Genomic DNA, 19,887 nt, shown 5'->3' with positions numbered 1-19,887 from the left:
AGGATTGTTAAAAAATAAAATAAAATAAAAAGACTAATTCTTCACAAACTCTTCCAAAAAATAGAAGAGGAGGGAACACTTCCCAACTCATTTTTTTTTTTTTTTTTTTTTTTGGTATATCATTACAATGGAATGATTCAGTTCAGCAATTAAAGGAATAAACTTCTGATACATGCTGCAACATAGATGAACTTCAAAACATTATTCTAAGTGAAAGAAGCCAGGCTCAAAAGATCATACATTGTATGATTACATTTATATGAAATTCTTAAAAGACAAATTTATAGAGACAATAATCAGAACAGTTGTGGCGTAAAGTGAGAATAGGGATTAACTATAAATAGGCATGAAGGAACATTTTGGGGGGCGTGTTGAGGATGTTCTAAAATTGGATTGTAATGATTGCTGATAACTGCAAATATACTAAAATTGTTGAATTGTACACTTATGGGCTGAATGTTTGTGTTCCTCCAAAAATTTATGTGTTGAAATCCTATACCCCAATATGCTGGTATTGGGAGGTGAGGCCTTTGGGAGGTAATTAGGTCATGAAGGTGGATCCCTCATGAATGGGATTAGTTCCCTTGTAAAAGGGATCCCTTGTAAATGAACCCCAGAAAACTCTCTAGCCTTCTTTCCCACCGTGAGGATACAATGTGAAACCAGTAGTCTGCAACCTGGAAGAGGGCCCTCACTGGAACTTGGCCAGGCTGGCACCCTGATCTCAGACGTTCAGCTTCCCTAACTGTGAGAAATAAATTCCTATTTTTTTATAAGCCACTCAGTCTATAATATCCAGTTATAGCAGCCTGAACTAAGGCATTTTACAATAGGTAGATTTTAATGGTATGTAATTTATACTCAATAAAGTTTTTAAAAAGAACAATAATTTATTAAGTGTCATATTTCTTTGGGTGGACTAGCCTCAACTGGGAGATTGTCACCTGAGGACTTTCATGAGATTGCAGTCAGATATTGGTTGGGGAAGCAGTTATCTGAAGGATTGGTTGGGCAGAATTTCCAAGATGGATTACTCATGTGCCTGTTGGCTATTGACCAGTCCATCTAAATATGACCCTTCCATGGGCTTCTCCCAGTTTGTTGGTGGCATTCCAAGAGAGTAGGAAGTGGAAACTGCCAGTCCAGTTAATGACTCAACTCAGAACAGAGTGTCACTTCTGCCATATTCTGTTAATCAGAGCAGTCATGAGGCCTGTTGAGATTCCAGAGGGTTGGTAAACAAATGCTCTGTCTTGATAGAGGAATGATAAGAATACATTTCAGAAAAGTGTTTGGGACAAGAGATAGTGTTGCAGACATCTTTAGAAAAGAAATGCTACATTTATCTCACCTGTTTTTATTGTTATTTGTAAGATAATAGTCATTAGGAATTCATATCATTAAAAAGCAAATTATGTAATATACCTCAAGTGCCAGCAATTTTTAGATTAACTGCTATTTTAGAATATCATTGTAGTTACTGCCTTAACTTACCATAAATACTTGAATAGTCTAAATTTAATTTTTTAAATTAAATGTTTTTCATTTGGAAAAAATAATATTTTCTAAACAGTAAAACTTCCAGATCATCATCTAATCAATTAATGATTGGTATATTCATTGTATTAGGTTGAGATTACACTAACATTTATTAGTCACCTATTATGTATAACATCTTGTAAGGTAGGTATTATCCAAATTTTACAGGGGAGAAAGCTTGCCATTATTAAGTACAAAAATCAGGGTTTGAACCTAGTTTTCTGAAACTCAACTCCAATGAGTACTCTTAAGAATTCTTTTATTTGTTTTTTTTTTTGAGACAGGGTCTTACTCTGTCACCCAGGCTAGAGAGTATGGTGGCACAATCATGGTTCACTGCAGCTTCCAACTCCTGAGCTCAAGCAGTCCTCCCTCCTCAGTCTTCTGAGTAGTTGGGACTACAGGCATAGGCCACCATGCCTGGCTAATTAAAAAAATTTTTTTTTGTAGAGATGAGAACTCGCTGTGTTGCCCAGACTAGTCCCAAACTTTTGGCTTCAAGTGATCGTCCTGCCTTGGCTTCCCAAAGCACTAGGATTATAGGTAGGAGCTGTTGTGCCTGGCCGAGATCTCTTTTTACAAACAAACAAACAAACAAAACTCTACATATTGAGTTTATAGCTTGTAATTATCATATAATCAGTACCCAGATCCAGAAACAAAATAAGAGGCTGGCCAAAATGGCCAACTAGAAGCAGCTAGTGTGCACTGCTCTCATGGAGAGAAATAGAAGGGGTGAGTACGTACAGCACCTTCAACTGAAACATCCATGTACACACATTGGGATTCATCAAGAAAACAACCCACAGAGAATGTAGAAAAGCAAGGCAGATGACTGCCCGCCTGGGAGTGACATGGAGCCAGGGGAGCCTCCCTCGCCTAGGGAAGAATGACTGAATGAGCAACCCTGGGGACCCATGCTTCTCCCGTAGATCTCTGCAACCCTTGGGTCAGGAAACCCCCGCTCATAAACCCACTGCACCAGGGTCTTCAGTCGGATATGCAGAGCTCTGTGGCATCTTGGCAGAGTAGCTGCTCAGCCACATGCGGAGCCCCAGGAGCTATAGATACTTGGGCTTCTAGGCAAAAGCAACTGCAACTCGGCAAAGCAGGGGTTTAGACCCCCATACGGACCCCTAAGAAGCAGCTGAATTCAGGGGACTGAGCAGCAATGGCCTGCAGGTCCCATGTCCACAGCATCTTACAGGATAAGACCACTGACTTGGAACTCCAGCCAGCCACTGGTAGCAGTGTTGATGTGTTGATGGAACTCCCAGAGGGAGGGGTAGGCTACCATCTTTGCTGTTTTGTAGCCTTAGCCATTGTTGCCTTCAGTGTAACCACCCTACAAAAAAGCAGCCAGCTTGCTTTTTTATGTGGGTCCCTGACGCCTCTTCTTCTCACTGGGCAGGACCTCCCAACCAAGGTAACCAGCCACTCTTGCCACTGTTATTCAGCTGGCAGTGGTTCTGAGCCTCCGGGGGATGGTGCTGCCAGGGGAAGGGACAGGCTGTTTCACAGCCTTTGCCATTGTTGCCTTCTGGCTCTAGGAAGTCCAAGGTGACTAGGGTCTGGAGCTGTCTTTCCCCACAGCTCTATGGGAAAGCAGCTAGACTGCTTTTTCACATGGGTCCCAGATCTCGTTCCTTTTCACTGGGCAGAATCTTGTGACCAAGGTCTACAACCACCCCTGCCAGTGTTTTCTGGCCAGCAATAGTATCAAACTTTGCTGGGACGGAGTTCCCAGAGGGAGGGGCAAGCTGCCATCTTTGCTGTTTTTCAGCCTTAACCATTGTTGCCTTTGGGATTTGGAGAGTCCAAAGTGACTGGGGGCTGCAGCAGACCCCCAACACAGCCCAACTGCTCTACAAAAAAGTGGCCAGACTGCTTTTTCACACAGGTCCTCAATCCTGTTCCTCCTCACTGTGTGGGACCTCCCAACTGGGGTGTCCAGCCATCTCTGCCGGTGTTTTCTGGCCAGCAGCAGTTTCAAACCTCCCCGGGATGGAGCTCCCAGAGGGAGAGGGGGACTGCCATCTTTGCTGTTTTACATCCTTCACTGTTGATACCTTCAGGTGCTAGATAAACCAAGGTGACTAGGGACTGGAGTGTACCCCCAGCATACTGCAGCAGCCCTACAGAAAAGTGACTAGACTGTTTGTTACATGGGTTTCCAATCTCATATATCTTCACTAGGCAGGTCCTCCTGGCCTGGTTCTTCAGCTACCGTCACCTCCAGGCTATCAAGCCAGTAGCAGCTCTGTAACTCCCTGAGACAGAGCTCCCAGTGGGTTGGGCAGGTTGCCATCTTTGCTGTCTCACAGCCCTAGGCTTTGCTGTCTTCAGGCTTTAGAGAGTCTTTGGGGACCAGAGGCTAGCCGGTCCAGAGCCCAGCACAGAGTACCTACCTCACAGAAAAGTGGCTGGACTGTTCTCCATACAGGTCCCGGTCCTCACTTCTCCTCTCAACATGGGACTCTAGCACAAACATGCTGTCCCTGTCTGACCACATCAATCAGAGGCAGCCCAGCTGTTAAAGGAACAGCCACATGCAGAGATAAGAAAGAACCAATGCAAGAACTCCAGCAACCTAAATGGTCAGTGTTTTATGACCTTCAGACAACCACACTAGTTCTTAACCAGGCTGAGCTGGCTGAAATGACAGAAATAGAATTCCGAATATGGATAGGAACAAAGATAATCAAGATCAGGAGAATGGCAAAACCCAATTCAAGAAAACTAAGAATCACAATAAAATGATATAGGAGCTGACAGATGAAATAGCCAGTATGAAAAGGAACCTAACTGATCTGATAGAGCTGAAAACACACTACAGGAATTTTATGATGCAATTGCAAGTATAGCAGAAGAGACCAAGCTGAAGAAAAAATCTTGGAACTTGAAGACTGGCTCTCTGAAATAAGAAAGTAAGACAAAAGTTATTTTAAAAAGAATGAAAAGGAATGAGCAAAACCTCTAGAAATACGGGATTATGTAAAGAGGCCAAATCTACACATCATTGACATCCCTGACAGGAGAAAGCAAACAACTTGGAAAACACATTTCAGGATATTATCTATGAAAACTTCCCCAACCTTGCTAGAGAAGCCAACACCCAAACTCAGGAAATATAGAGAACTCCTGCAAGATTCTACTCAAGAAGATCATCCCCAAGATGCATAATCATCAGATTATCCAAGTTTGAAATCAAGGAAAGAATGTTAAAGGCAGCTAGAGAGAAGGGAACCCAGTCAGGCTAACAGTGGACATCTCAGCAGAAACCCCTACAAGCCAGAAGAGCTTGGGTTCCTATATTCAACATTCTTTAAAAAAAAAAACTTCAAGAATTTCATATACAGCCAAACTAGGCTTCCTCAATGAAGGAGAAATAAGATCCTTTTCAGATAAGCAAATGCTGAGGAAGTTTGTTACTACTGTTTGTTACTACCAGACCCACTTACAAGAGATCTTGAAAAGAGCACTAAATATGAAAGGAATAACCATTACCAGGTAATACAAAAAAATACAGTTAAGTACACAGACCCAATGATGTAAAGCTACCACACAAGCTGGCTTAATAACCAGGTAACAGCACAATGACAGGAACAGATCCACACATATCAATACTAACCTTGAGTGTAAATGGGCTAAATGCCCCATTTAAAAGGCATAGAGTGGCAAACTGGAATAAAAAAAAAAAAAAGCAAGACCCAATGATATGCTGTCTTCAAGAGACAGTTTCACATTTCACAGGCTGTGACACCTGTAAGCTCAAATTAAAGGGATGGAGGAAAATCTACCAAGCAATTGGAAATCAGGAAAAAAGCAGAGGTTGCAATCCTAATTTCAGACAAAACAGGCTTTAAACCAACAAAGATCAAAAAAGGCAAAGAAAGGCATTACATAATGGTAAAGGGTTCAATTCAATCAGACCTAACTATTCTAAATATATATTCACCGAACACAGGAGTACCCAGATTTACAAAGCAAGTTCTTTGAGATCTACAAAGAGTCTTAGACTCCCACACAATAATAGTGGGAGACTTCAACACTCCACTGGGCAGTATTAGATTACTGAGGCAGAAAAATTAACAAAGATATTCAGTACACAATAATAGTGGGAGACTTCAACACTCCACTGGGCAGTATTAGATCACTGAGGCAGAAAATTAACAAAGATATTCAGTACCTGAACTCAATATGGGACCAAATGGATCTGATAGACCTCTACAGAACTCTCCACCCAAAAACAACAGAATGTACATTTTTCTCATTACCACATGGTACATGTTCTAAAATCAATCAGACAATCCTCAGCAAATGTAAAAGAACTGAAGTCATGCCAAACATACTCCTGGACCACAGTGCAATAAAGATAGAAATCAAGACTAAAAAAAATCAATCAAAACCATGCAATTACATGGAAATTAGACAACCTGCTCCTGAATGACTTTTGGGCAAATAATGAAATTAAGGCAGAAATCAAGAAGGTTTTTAATATGAATGAGAACAAAGATACAACCTACAAAATCTCTGGGACACAGCTAAGGCAGTGTTAAGAAGGAAATTTATAGCACTAAACACCCATATCAAAAAGTTAGAGATATCCCAAATTAATAACCTGATATCACCACTAAAATAACTAGAGAAGAGAGAGCAAACCAACCCCAAGGCTGACAGAAAACAAGAAATAGCCAAAATCAGAGCTGAACTGAAAGTGATTGAGACACAAAAACACCATCCAAAAGATGAATGAAACCAGGAGTTGATTTTTTGAAAAAATTAGTAAGATAAATAGACTGCTAACTAGACAAATACAGAAGAAAAGAGAGAAGATCCAAATAAACACAATTAGAAATGACAAAGGGGGTGGTGCCACTGACCCCACAGAAATACAACCATCAGAGACTACTATGAACACCTCTTTACACACAGACTAGAAAACCTAGAAGAGATGGATAAATTCCTGTATGCATAACCCCTCCCAAGACTGAACCAGGAAGACATGGATTCCCTGAATAGACCAATACGGAATCTGTAATAAATAGCCCACCAACCCCCCCGCAAAAAAAAAAAAAAAAAAAAAAAAAAAAAAGGCCAGGACCAGATGGATTCACAGCCAAATCCTACCAGATGTACAGAGAAGAGCTGGTATTATTTATACTGAAAGTAGTGATACAAAAAACTGAAGAGGAAGGACTGAAAGTATTACAAAAAAATGAGGAGGAAGGACTCCTCCCCAACCCATTCTATGAGGCCAGCATCATTCTGATACCAAAATGTAGCAGAGACACAAGAAAAAAACAAAACCTCAGGCCAATATCCTTGATGAAAATTGATGCAAAAATCCTCAACAAAATACTTGCAAACCAAATCCAGCAGCACATCTAAAAGCTAATCCACTATGATCATCCCTGGGATGCAAGGTCAGTTCAACATATTCAAATCAGTCAATGTGATTCATCACATAAACAGAACTAAAGACAAAAATCACATGATTATCTCAATAGATGCAGAAAAAGGCTTTTGATAAAATTCAACATCCCTTCATGTTAAAAACTCAATAAACTAGGTATTACAGGAATATACCTCAAAATAATAAGAACCATCTAGGAGAAACCCACAGCCCAGCATCATACTGAAAGGGCAAAAACTGGAAGCATTCCCCTTGAAAATGGGCACAAGACAAGGATGCCCTCTCTCACCACTCCTATTCACATAGTCTTGGAAGTCTTGACCACAGAAATCAGGCAAGAGAAAGAAATAAAGGGCACCCAAATAGGAAGAGAGGAGGTCAAACTATCCCTGTTTGCAGACATGATTCTATATCTAGAAAACCCCATAGTCTTGGCCCAAAGGCTGCTTAAGGTAATAAGTAACTTCAGCAGAGTTTCAGGATACAAAATCAATGAACAGGAATAACTAGCATTCCTATACACTAACACAGCCAAACCAAGAGCCAAACCAGGAACACAATCCCATTTACAATTGCCACAAAAAAACATAATAAAATACCTAGGAATACAGCTAATCAGGGAGATTAAAGACCTCTACAATGAGAATTACAAAACACTGCCCAAATAAAGCAGAGATGACACAAACAAATGGAAAAACATTCCGTGCTCATGGATAGGAAGAATCAATATCATTAAAATGGTCATACTGCTCAAAGCAATTTATAGATTCAGTGTTATTCCTAACAAACTACCAGTGAAATTCATCACAAAACAGAAAAAGCTATTTTAAAATTCATATGGAACCAAAAAAGAGCCTGAGTAGCCAAGGCAATGCTAAGCAAAAAGAACAAAGCTGGAGGCATCATATTACCTGATTTCAAAGTATACTACAGAACTACAGTAACAAAATAACATGGTACTGGTACAGAAACAGACACATAGACCAATGGGACAGAATAGAGAGCCCAGAAATAAGGGCGCATGCCTACAACCATTTGATCTTTGACAAAGCTGACAAAAACAAGCAATGGGGAAAGGACTGCCTATTCAATAAATGGTGGTGGGATAACTGGCTAGCCATATGTAGAAGATTAAAACTGGATCCCTTCCTTACATCATATACAAAAATCAACTAAAGATCATTTAAAGACTTAAATGTAAAACCCAAAACTATAAAAACTCTGAAAGACAACTGAGGCAATACCATTCTGGATATAGATACTGGCAAAGATTTCATGACAAAGATGCCAAAAGCAATCATAACAAAAACAGAACTTGACAAATGTGAATATAATTATACTAAAGAGCTTTTGTACAGCAAAGTAAACTATCAATAGAATAAACAGACAACCTACAGAAAGGGAGAAAATTTTTGTAAACTATGCATCTGATAAAGGCCTAATATCCAGCACCTACAAGAAACTTAAATTTACAAGAAAAAACAAACATAAAAAGTGGGCAAAGGACATGAACAGACAATTTGCGAAAGAAGACATACATATGGCCAACAGTCATATGAAAAACAGCTCAACATCATTGATCGTTAGCGAAATGCAAGTCAAAACCACAATGAAACACCATCTAACACCAGTCAGAATGGCTGCTATTAAAAAGGCAAAAAATAACAGATGCTGGCAGTGTTGGGGAGAAAAAAACACTTGTAGACTGTTGGTGGGAGTGTAAATTAGTTCAGTCATTGTGGTACGCAGTGTGGTGATTCCTCAAAGACCTAAAAACAGAAATACCATCCGACCCAGTGATCCCATTACTGGGTATATATCCAAAGGAATATAAGTCATTCTGTTATAAAGACACATGCATGCGTATGTATATTGCAGCACTATTCACAATAGAAAAGACATGGAATCAACCTAAATATCCACCAGTGATAGAGTGGATAAAGAAAATATAGTACATATACACCATGGAATACTATGCAGCCATAAAAAGAAAGAGATTGTGTCCTTTGCAGGGACATGAATGGAACTGGAGGCCATTATCCTTAGCCACAGGAACAGAAAACCAAATATTGTTATGTTCTCACTTATAAGTGAGAGCTAAATGATGAGAACACATGGACACGTAGAGGGGAGCAACACACACTGGGGCCTCTCAGAGGAGGGAGAGGATCAGGAAGACAACTAATGGGTACTAGGCTTAATACCTGAGTAATGAAACAACCTGTACAACAAACCCCCTTGTTACATGCTTACCTATGTAACAAACCTGCACTTATACCACTAAACTTAAAAAATAAATAAATAAAATGAAAAAAATCACAGCTAGTGAAGTAGTGAGGCTAGGGCTCATTTCTATAGTAGTATTCAGACTTGAATCCAGATTCTATTTTACTGTATAGTTTGGGCTCTATCTTATATGTCCATAGTAGAACAAGTAATAAATGATTATGGTAGTTTTTCTAAAAGAAAAGGCAAAGAAGAAGATGTAGTATATATACATCATAGAATACTATGCAGCTATAAAAAGACTGAGGTAATGTTTTTTTGCAGAGGCATGGATGGAGCTGGAGTCAAACTAACATAGGAACAGAAAACCAAGTACTGTCACTTATAAGTGGGAGCTGAATGACTAGAACACATGCACATAAAGAGGAGAACAACAGATACTGGGTCCTACCTGATGGTGGAGGGTGGGAGGAGGAAGAGAATCAGAAAAAAATAGTAATTGGGTACTAGACCTAGTACCTGGGTGATGAAATAATCTGTACAACAAACTCCATGACACAAATTTACCTATATAACAAACCTGCACATGTACCCCTGAACCTAAGATAAAAGTTGTTTTTTTAAAAAGAAACAAAATATTACCTACACCTCAAAATTACCCATCATGACCCCTTCCAATCATATGCCCCAAAGGTAATGATCTTTTTGTCTTTCATACGCTTTTGAACTTTTCTTAAAGAGAATCACAGAGTATGTACTTTTGTGCCTGGCTTCCTTCACTGAACATTATATTTTTAAGTACCATTCGTATTGTAGTTCATTCTTTTTGCTCTGTAGTGATCAATTGTGTAACTATACCACCAACTGTCGATAGGTTCTGAGTAATTTCCCTGTTTAAGGTATTACAAATAGAATGAATATGAATGTTTTTTAACATGTGAATGAATACTATTTAGCTGTGAATACTGCTGTCCTTTTCCATGTGATTTGAGAAAAAAAAATTATTACATTGATAGAGATACAACTCACAATTTATAATATTGTGGTTTAAGGTTTACATGTGATTTAATCTTACTGATTTGTAATTATGATTTTAGAATTTTTATATCTAAAACTCAGAGATGTTGAAAATTGTTTACATCAAATTGGTAAGAAAATTTCTATTGATAGGAACTTTTTCTTTTTCTCACTTTTAAAAAGAATATCCACTTAGGATCCATGAGTAGATATGAAAGGGGAGTCCAATACAGGAAATGTCTTTGCTGCCTGAGCATAAGCTATCTAGGCAAAATAGCACAGCAAGATACAACTTAATGGTGTCATGAAATAATTTAGATTGAACTCCATTATGATTTACTTTATCTAAATATTTTTAACAATTATTTTTCATGTAAAACTGTACATATAGGGCACATTTTACTCCTATCTATTACTATATATTTTTTTGAAAGGTGAAGAAGAAAACATTTTCTCAAAAGAATCATTCAAACTTATGGAAACTCAACAAGAAGAGAAAACAGAGAAGAAAGACAGCAGAAAATTATTTCAGGAAGGTGATAATTGGCTAACAGAAGAGGCACAGAATGAACAGCAAACAAATGTAAAAGATAAACTTTCAATATGATTATGTTAAGGTGAAATATAATACTGTTAGTACTGGTTTTATTACTTTTGCCCAGAACAAGATTTTTAATGTAATAGTATTTTTAAATTGTTTTACGGATAAGTGACTATGACTGAAATATTGCTTGGGTTACAAATAATACAGTAACTTGTTCTAATTCTATCATCCTAAAGCAACAAACTGCATTCAGTTTTAAATGAAGATATTTTATTTAGTTTTATATAAAGTACATTATTTTCTATTCTGATATTTTCTTTTGCATATGTGAAGGTATAGAGAATATGTGCATGTTACTAAAAACAATGAAAATAATGTATTTGTAATGGCAATATAGTTTTGTTCTTAAATTTCAAAATTTAGGCTTTTAGGAAAAAGAAACACCTATTTCTTTTGAAAAATTATCCTGATAATAAATGCCAACATAAGGATATGTTTTTTTTTTTTCCTCTTACCCTTTGATACCTGTAACTACTAAAATGAAAATAATAGACTTTGGATTTATATAGTAATTTGGAAATATAATACTTTTATTCATAAAAATAATATAAGAAGATTAATAAGTCTTACACCCAGGAGTTATGTGTTTGTCTGAAGATAACATTCTAGAAAGAGAAATTAGAAGGGCAGATAAGACTATATTTAAGAATAACCATTATAGAAAATAGTACAGACTTTTTTTAATGTTTAATCCTAAGTGTTCTCATTTTAATGTATATTTCACAGTATTTATAAAAGATACAATAAAGTTGTTTTTCTGTATGTACAGATTGAACAGGAAGTATCACTGGACCTGATTTTAGTAGAAGAGTATGACTCATTAATAGAGAAGATGAGCAACTGGAATTTTCCAATTTTTGAACTTGTAGAAAAGATGGGAGAGAAATCAGGAAGGATTCTCAGTCAGGTTTGCTTTCAAATATCTACTTTTTAACTGTAAATTAAATTTTCTTAAATCTTTATAAAAAGCAAAATCTAATATTATATAATGGTTTAGGCACTAGTTCAACTGACATTGTTCATTAAGTTATTTTTCAGAAAAAATTAAATATATACATAAAACAATTACATATAAGATGTAGATCATACTATTATATATATGACAAGTAGTTTATTTGACCATATTAATGGGATTTAATTTATGCTAAATAAATAATAAAGATTTACATTTTCTTGAATGTTGAGGTTGAAAAGGACATGAAAAATCGTCTAGTTCTAACCACTGAAATTTAAGCTTAATTTTTTCCACCTACCCTCCCTATACTTTACTCAAGGTCAGATGGTTCATTTCATGCTAGAACTATGGGAAAATACTTTGATTTTACCACCGAGACTCAGGGTTATACCTGATGGTTCCGCATAACAGCATCAGATTAACCGCCCCAAAATATTACTCCCGTTAATTACTTTAATATCTTATTTATGAAATGCAAAAACATAAGGATAAATTTTGTGAAAGATATATAAGTTCATCTCATTGAAGTCCTTAGGGATAAAAATGTGATAAACATAGTATTGTTTTGACTTTTTTTTAATACCCAGGACTAGATTAGAATAGAATTCACATGACCTTCAGTAAATTAGGAACGAAAAGCTAAGGAAAAGAATGGAAAAATTTAAAAATTGGGACATGATATGTATGGTAAGCCTTCTTTAATTTTCAGGGGCTTTAGGGTGATATCTTCCATTCTGATTTTTTGGAAAGAATTAATTGTAGGCAAGTTTTAAATAAATTATTAACTTAAAGGCATATATTAATACATGGTTAACATTCCAAAATACAAATCACGGAAACATTATACTCAGCTACAAATAGAAATTCTGATTTTTAAAGTAAACTTTATTTTAATTGACATTTAGGTTATGTATACCTTATTTCAAGACACTGGTTTATTGGAAATATTTAAAATTCCCACTCAACAATTTATGAACTATTTTCGTGCATTAGAAAATGGCTATCGAGACATTCCTTGTAAGTATTAACATATCTTATTATTTAAGTTCAAATAATATGGGTTTTGAAACTCTTTATCGTCTTTCTCTTCAGATGGTCCCTTAAACACTTTTAAAACTGCATGTTTGAAAAAAAAATTTTTTTTTTTTTCTTGAGACAGAGTCTTGATCTTGTCGCCCAGGCTGGAGTGCAATGGTGCGATCTTGGCCCACTGCAACTTCCGCCTCCCGGGTTCAAGTGATTCTTCTGTCTCAGCCCTCACAGGTAGCTGGGATTATAGGCACCCACCACCATGCCCAGCTAATTGTTTGTATTTTTAGTAGAGATGGGGTTTCACCATGTTGGCCATGCTGGTCTTGAACTCCTGATCTCTGGTGATCCACCTGCCTCGGCCTCCCAAAGTGCTGGGATTATAGGCATCAGCTGCCGTGCCTGGCCTGAAAAATTTTTAAATGGAGATTTAAAAAGAAAATTTGTATTGTACTACCTAGATTTAACTGACTACTGTTAACATTTTGTCTGTTTTTTGTTAACATTTTGGTATATATTCTCCAAGAGTTCTTACATAAATTTATTTTTTGTAAAGGTGGTCATAATATTGATACATATTTATAATCTGCTTTTTTACCTGGTTGTTATATAGTATACATCTTTCTATTTTTAAAATTAATTGCCTGAGCACTTTATCTTTTTAAAAGTTAGTCAAGAGTTTCAGAAAATCATTCACTTAAAAATGTTTAAAATTGATAATCTAATTTCAGTTTTTAACTGTGTTCCAACTTATGGAATAATTTAATGGCTATTGCATATTGTGTTTGAATATAATTTGAGTTCTGTATTAGAAAAAGGTAGGACTGTCTATATATTGTCTACAGTTTCCCTCCATGTGGACACATTTTTGAGAAATTAGCTATAAATAGTGAATTATTCTTCAATTGGCATAACTCACTAATACTGTTTAATAATTTAAGGTGAGTTACATATACTATAATTTCGACTTATAAATTGTGCATTCAAAAAAGTGGTTGAATTTTATAAATGGAATATAGGGATGCTTTAAGATGGACTTCAAAGGAAATGGAACGAAAAGAAAGAGGTGGTAAGGAGTCTTCACTGTCAGTTTCAATTAGGATATATTAGTTAAGAAAATAGTCTCTGGACCTAACTTTTCTAAACTTCAAAAATTTGTGAATGAGAATAACAATAGTACCTACTCCATAGGTAGTAATGATATAATTCATGTAAAGCACATATCAGAATTTTTAGTAAATGGTCAGTAAAAGGTGGTGATTTATTAATAATAATTAAGTTCCCAGTGGACGCCATGTCATTTCTATAGGCAAAACAATATTATATTATCTACTAATGCATACATATACATTAAGTATTTGTTGAAGTGTTAAATTTTCATTGGATATTGATGTTAACTGCAATCATTAGATTCACATAGGTTATCTTATTCAATCTTTTTTGGCAAAGTTGTATTATATACTTTTATAGGTGAGAAGTAAACTCAGAAGGATCTTTCCCAAGATTATAAAACTAGATACCAAAGTACTGTTTCAGTTTCAGGTCTATCTGACTTCTAAAGCCTATACTCTTTACACTATGCCACATTGCCTTTTCACATAGTTGAATTTCAGTAAATTAATGTTTTATTGATCATATATGATGTGTCAGACACTGTGCTGGATGCTTTCACATATTTAGCATTTAATTCCTATAGCAAGCCTGAGACATAGTATTTCTGACCTTTTTGTTGGGGACAAAAATGTAAGTAACCAGAATTTGTAACTGTTCTGTGTACAAAACTGTTTCGTGTGCAAACATGAGTCTCTGTAATCCAGACACTACATGATATTTTTGAAAGCCACAAAATGGCAACCTTAAGAACATTTTCCAATGCCTTTCAATACTCCTTGGTTATCCTGCCTTTTCTTTGGCACCTTTACTATGTTTTCATAGTATACGGGGAAGTTTTTAAAACAGAATTTTTTTTTAACACATCAAGAGACTTTAGATGAAATACAGTTCAATTGTGGGGAATTATTCTGTCACATCCTTTTTATGAGGATATAGTATGATTAGGAAATTATTGTAGTTTTTAAATGTTGTATGTTAAACCTAACAAAAACATTTTGGTGACTTTAGATCACAATCGTATACATGCCACAGATGTCCTACATGCAGTTTGGTATCTGACAACACGGCCAGTTCCTGGCTTACAGCAGATCCACAATGGTTGTGGAACAGGAAATGAAACAGGTACTTCCTTCTATAAATCTCTGTTAATTATTTGATCAGGAATAGTAAATCAAACTTTCTCATTTCATTACCTCTGTCCTTTTCAATTTTTCGTTAAGTAACCTTTTAGTACATATGAAGGACTATGTAAGTTTTTTAAACCACTTATCCCCAAATTCTACTGTGTAAGTTTTTATGCATAATAATGACATGAAAATTTTTAAACCTGATACCCATCTTATGAGGTAGATTAATATTCAGTACTGCTGGATCTATCATATTTCCTTCTTTGCCCCATTCTTTGGTTTTCCTCACTGAGATAGCCACTATCCTGAATATTATGATAATTAGTCCTTTGTTTTTTTAAAAAAAATTCTTGTTTTTTTTGTCTCAAGTGCATCACATACATTTAAAATATATAACATTCGAAAACCAAAGAAAACATGTTTAAAAGCCTCGCAAAGTATTTTAATGATGACATCAAAAACTTTTATAAACAAATTTTGCTTCCAAAAAAGTTAATGCTATTCCTTATCATAAATATAATAGTTTATATAAATACAATGAATCATAACATTTATAGTTATCTTATTCTAGCTTATTAAAAGGGCCAGGCATGGTGACTCATGCCTATAATCTCAGCACTTTTACAGGCTTAGGCAAGAGGATCACTTGAGGCCAGGAGTTTGAAACCAGCCTAGGCAACAAAGCAAAACCCCATCTCTACAAAAATAATTTTTAAAAATTTAGCTGGATGTGGTGACACACACCTGTCCTAGCTAATCAGAAGGCTGAGGTGGGAGGATCTTTTGAGCCCAGGAGTTCGAGGCTGCAGTGAGCCATGAACATGCCGCTGCACTGATATATATCAAGACAATTTGCTCAGTTACCAATACTTAAGAAATAATATTACCATGCTAACAAGTGTAAATGTCGTAGACTCAGCCACTGATATTACCTTTTACATTTGGGTAGTTGAGTCTAAAGTATGCATTATTTGTTTAATGGATTTGCTTTATGTCACTGGTTCATTTTTGTCTGCCATCTGTATTTATTCTTTCTAGTGCCCTTCATTCCTTCCAGCAGTCCTGTGCTTTTATTAGAGATAATTTTCTTCAACTTTTTTTAGATGTAATTTTGTCTTAGAATACTTATATTTTAGCATGTTTGAAGGTATTATTCCATAATCTTGTGACTTTCACAGTTTTTGTTGACAAGTCAAGACTTAGGTCATATTGAGAAATATAATATATAAATATAATATGTTCCTTTTTCTCTTTCCTATTGGTTTTTAACATTTTAACTATGATGTACTCATGTAATTTTTTTTTGTATTAATCCTGCCTGATGTTTAGTGAACTTTTTGAATATGTTGATTGGTGGTTTTTTACTGGTTTCTGTCATGCCCTTCAAAATTCAGCCTCTCCATTGTCCAATTCCAAAGACATTCCCACATTTTTAGGTGTTTGTCACATCAGTACCTCACTTCTAGGTGCCAAAAGTCTGTATTAGTTTGCTATTGCTGCTGTAATAAGCTACCAGAAATTTAGCCTCTGAAAACAACACAAATTTATTCTGACAGTTCTGGAGGTCAGAAGTCCAAAAAAAGGCTTCACTGGAGTAAAATCAAGGTGTCAGCAGAACTATTTTTCTCCTGTATGCTCTAGAGGAGAATTAGTTTCCTCGCCTCCTCCAGCTTCTAGAAGCCACTTACACTTCTTGGCTCATGGCCCTTTCTTTCTTTCTTTCTTTCTTTCTTTCTTTTGGAAACGGTGACTCGCTCAGTGGCCCAGTCCGGAGTATAGTGGCTCGATCTCAGCTCACTGCAACCTCTGCCTCCTAGGCGGGTTCAAGCAATTCTCCTGCCTCAGTCTCCCAAGCAGCTAGGACTACAGGCGCACGCTGCCATGCCTGGCTAATTTTTTGTATTTTAGTAGAGATGGGGTTTCACCATGTTCCCCAGGTTGGTCTGGAACTCCTGAGTTCAGGCAATCCACCCACCTCAGCCTCTCAAAGTGTTAGTTTTACAGGCGTGAGCCACTGTGCCCAGCCAGCCCATTCTTTAAAGACAGCAGCATAACATCTTCAAATTTATTTTTGACTCTGACCTTTTGATCTTTCCAAGGAACTAGTGAAAATCGATCCAGCTCTGCAACCTTGGCTTTCTATGCAGAACACACTTAACTGACAGCAACTCTCTTAATTTTAGTCTCTTTTGTAGTCTGCATAGGCTGAGAATTTCCTGAATTATCACGTCCTTATTCCTCTTTGCTTACCAGTTCTCCACCAATCTTTCTTTTTCCTCTCATATTTACTATAAACAGTAAGAAACCAGACTACACCTTCAACACTTTGCTTGGAAATTTCCTCAACTAAATGTCTTAAGTTTATCATTTGTAAGTTTTGTATTCCACATAACTGCAACACCTAATTCAGACAAATTTTCTGTTACTATATAACAGGGATTCCCTGGCCTCTAGTTTCCAGTGACATGTTCCTCATTTCCTTCTGAGCATTCATTGGCAATGCCCTTAATGACCATTTTTCTATCTCCAGTCTGTTCTCGATGACTTATAGTATTCTCTAAGACAATATATGTTTTCTCTCTCATGCTGCACACTTCCTTCTGAGTTCTTACTAGCAGTGTTACGAGTTCTCATACATAGTGTTATGGAGTCAAGTATCTGTAGAAGAAAGGAAACCAAGTAGCTTTGGGGAACCAAGCAGCTATTGCAATGGAAAATTATGATGAAAACTAAGACTACAAGGACCATGGGATGTGCTGTCCTATTCTCACTGCACTGGAGAACTAATAGAAAATAAACGACAAGTTTAGGGCTGTAATTAATGGTTGGAGAACCAGATAGCATCTCTGACCTAAAAGAAACCCTTATTTTATTATTTTATTATTATTATTATTATTATTGTTTTGAGATGGAGTCTCGCTCTGTCACCCAGGCTGGAGTGTACGGGCGCAATCTCGGCTCACTGCAAGCTCCTCCTCCCGGATTCACACCATTCTCCTGCCTCAGCCTCTTGAGTAGCTGGGACTACAGGTGCCCTGCCACCACGCCTGGCTAATTTTTTGTATTTTTAGTGGAGATGGGGTTTCACCGTGTTAGCCAGGATGGTCTCGATCTCCTGACCTCGTGATCCTCCCACCTTGGCCTCCCAAAATGCTGGGATTATAGGCGTGAGCCACCGCGCCCGGCCAAGAAACCCTTATTTTTTATTGTAATAGGATCATAACTTCTGAAAATAAAACCCAATGTCTGATCCTGAAGTTGCTTGAAATACAATGCAAATAAGTTTGTGGCTTCAGTAGACCTCTTATGTTAGAATTAAGATATGAAATGGGAACCACTGCTCAGTGAAATAAAAGAGGACACAAACAAATGGAAGAACATACCATGCTCATGGATAGGAAGAATCAATATCGTGAAAATGGCCATACTGCCCAAAGTTATTTATACATTCAATGCCATCCCCATCAAGCTACCAATGAGTTTCTTCACAGAATTGGAAAAAACTGCTTTAAAGTTCATATGGAACCAAAAAAGAGCCCGCATTGCCAAGACAATCCTAAGTCAAAAGAACAAAGCTGGAGGCATCACGCTACCTGACTTCAAACTATACTACAAGGCTACAGTAACCAAAACAGCATGGTACTGGTACCAAAACAGAGATATAGACCAATGGAACAGAACAGAGTCCTCAGAGATAATACCACACATCTACAGCCATCTGATCTTTGACAAACCTGAGAGAAACAAGAAATGGGGAAAGGATTCCCTATTTAATAAATGGTGCTGGGAAAATTGGCTAGCCATAAGTAGAAAGCTGAAACTGGATCCTTTCCTTACTCCTTATACGAAAATTAATTCAAGATGGATTAGAGACTTAAATGTTAGACCGAATACCATAAAGACCCTAGAAGAAAACCTAGGTAGTACCATTCAGGACATAGGCATGGGCAAAGACTTCATGTCTAAAACACCAAAAGCAATGGCAACAAAAGCCAAAATTGACAAATGGGATCTCATTAAACTAAAGAGCTTCTGCACAGCAAAAGAAACTACCATCAGAGTGAACAGGCAACCTACAGAATGGGAGAAAATTTTTGCAATCTACTCATCTGACAAAGGGCTAATATCCAGAACCTACAAAGAACTCAAACAAATTTACAAGAAAAAAACAAACAACCCCATCAAAAAGTGGGCAAAGGATATGAACAGACATTTCTCAAAAGAATACATTCCTACAGCCAACAGACACATGAAAAAATGCTCATCATCACTGGCCATCAGAGAAATGCAAATCAAAACCACAATGAGATACCATCTCACACCAGTGAGAATGGCGATCATTAAAAAGTCAGGAAACAACAGGTGCTGGAGAGGATGTGGAGAAATAGGAACACTTTTACACTGTTGGTGGGATTTGTAAACTAGTTCAACCATTATGGAAAACAGTATGGCGATTCCTCAAGGATCTAGAACTAGATGTACCATATGACCCAGCCATGCCATTACTGGGTATATACCCAAAGGATTATAAATCATGCTGCTATAAAGACACATGCACATGTATGTTTATTGCGGCACTATTCACAATAGCAAAGACTTGGAATCAACCCAAATGTCCATCAGTGACAGACTGGATTAAGAAAATGTGGCACATATACACCATGGAATACTATGCAGCCATAAAAAAGGATGAGTTTGTGTCCTTTGTAGGGACATGGATGCAGCTGGAAACCATCATTCTTAGCAAACTATCACAAGAACAGAAAACCAAACACCACATGTTCTCACTTATAGGTGGGAACTGAACAATGAGATCACTTGGACTCGGGAAGGGGAACATCACACACCGGGGCCTATCAAG

The 19,887-nt window shown here is 36.9% G+C and overlaps 1 protein-coding gene across 2 annotated transcripts in view; it reads left to right on the top strand.

Moving 5' to 3' along the window:
- The window catches only part of PDE3B (phosphodiesterase 3B), a 215,513-nt gene that overhangs the window by 164,715 nt on the left and 30,911 nt on the right, over positions 1-19,887 (top strand). The window contains exons 8-12 of one of the 2 annotated variants that reach the window (XM_050759408.1): positions 1,990-2,082; positions 10,633-10,781; positions 11,572-11,709; positions 12,663-12,774; positions 14,908-15,021. In XM_050759408.1, coding sequence (XP_050615365.1) covers positions 1,990-2,082; positions 10,633-10,781; positions 11,572-11,709; positions 12,663-12,774; positions 14,908-15,021 — 606 coding nt within the window. The remainder of the gene's footprint in view (positions 1-1,989; positions 2,083-10,632; positions 10,782-11,571; positions 11,710-12,662; positions 12,775-14,907; positions 15,022-19,887) is intronic. The other variant, XM_050759409.1, reaches the window with a different exon arrangement.

Source organism: Macaca thibetana, chromosome 14 (genome assembly GCF_024542745.1).
Source record: "Macaca thibetana thibetana isolate TM-01 chromosome 14, ASM2454274v1, whole genome shotgun sequence".
NCBI lineage: Eukaryota > Metazoa > Chordata > Mammalia > Primates > Cercopithecidae > Macaca > Macaca thibetana.
Note: the sequence above shows the minus strand (reverse complement) of the source record. Positions and strands in the feature narration are given on the sequence as shown.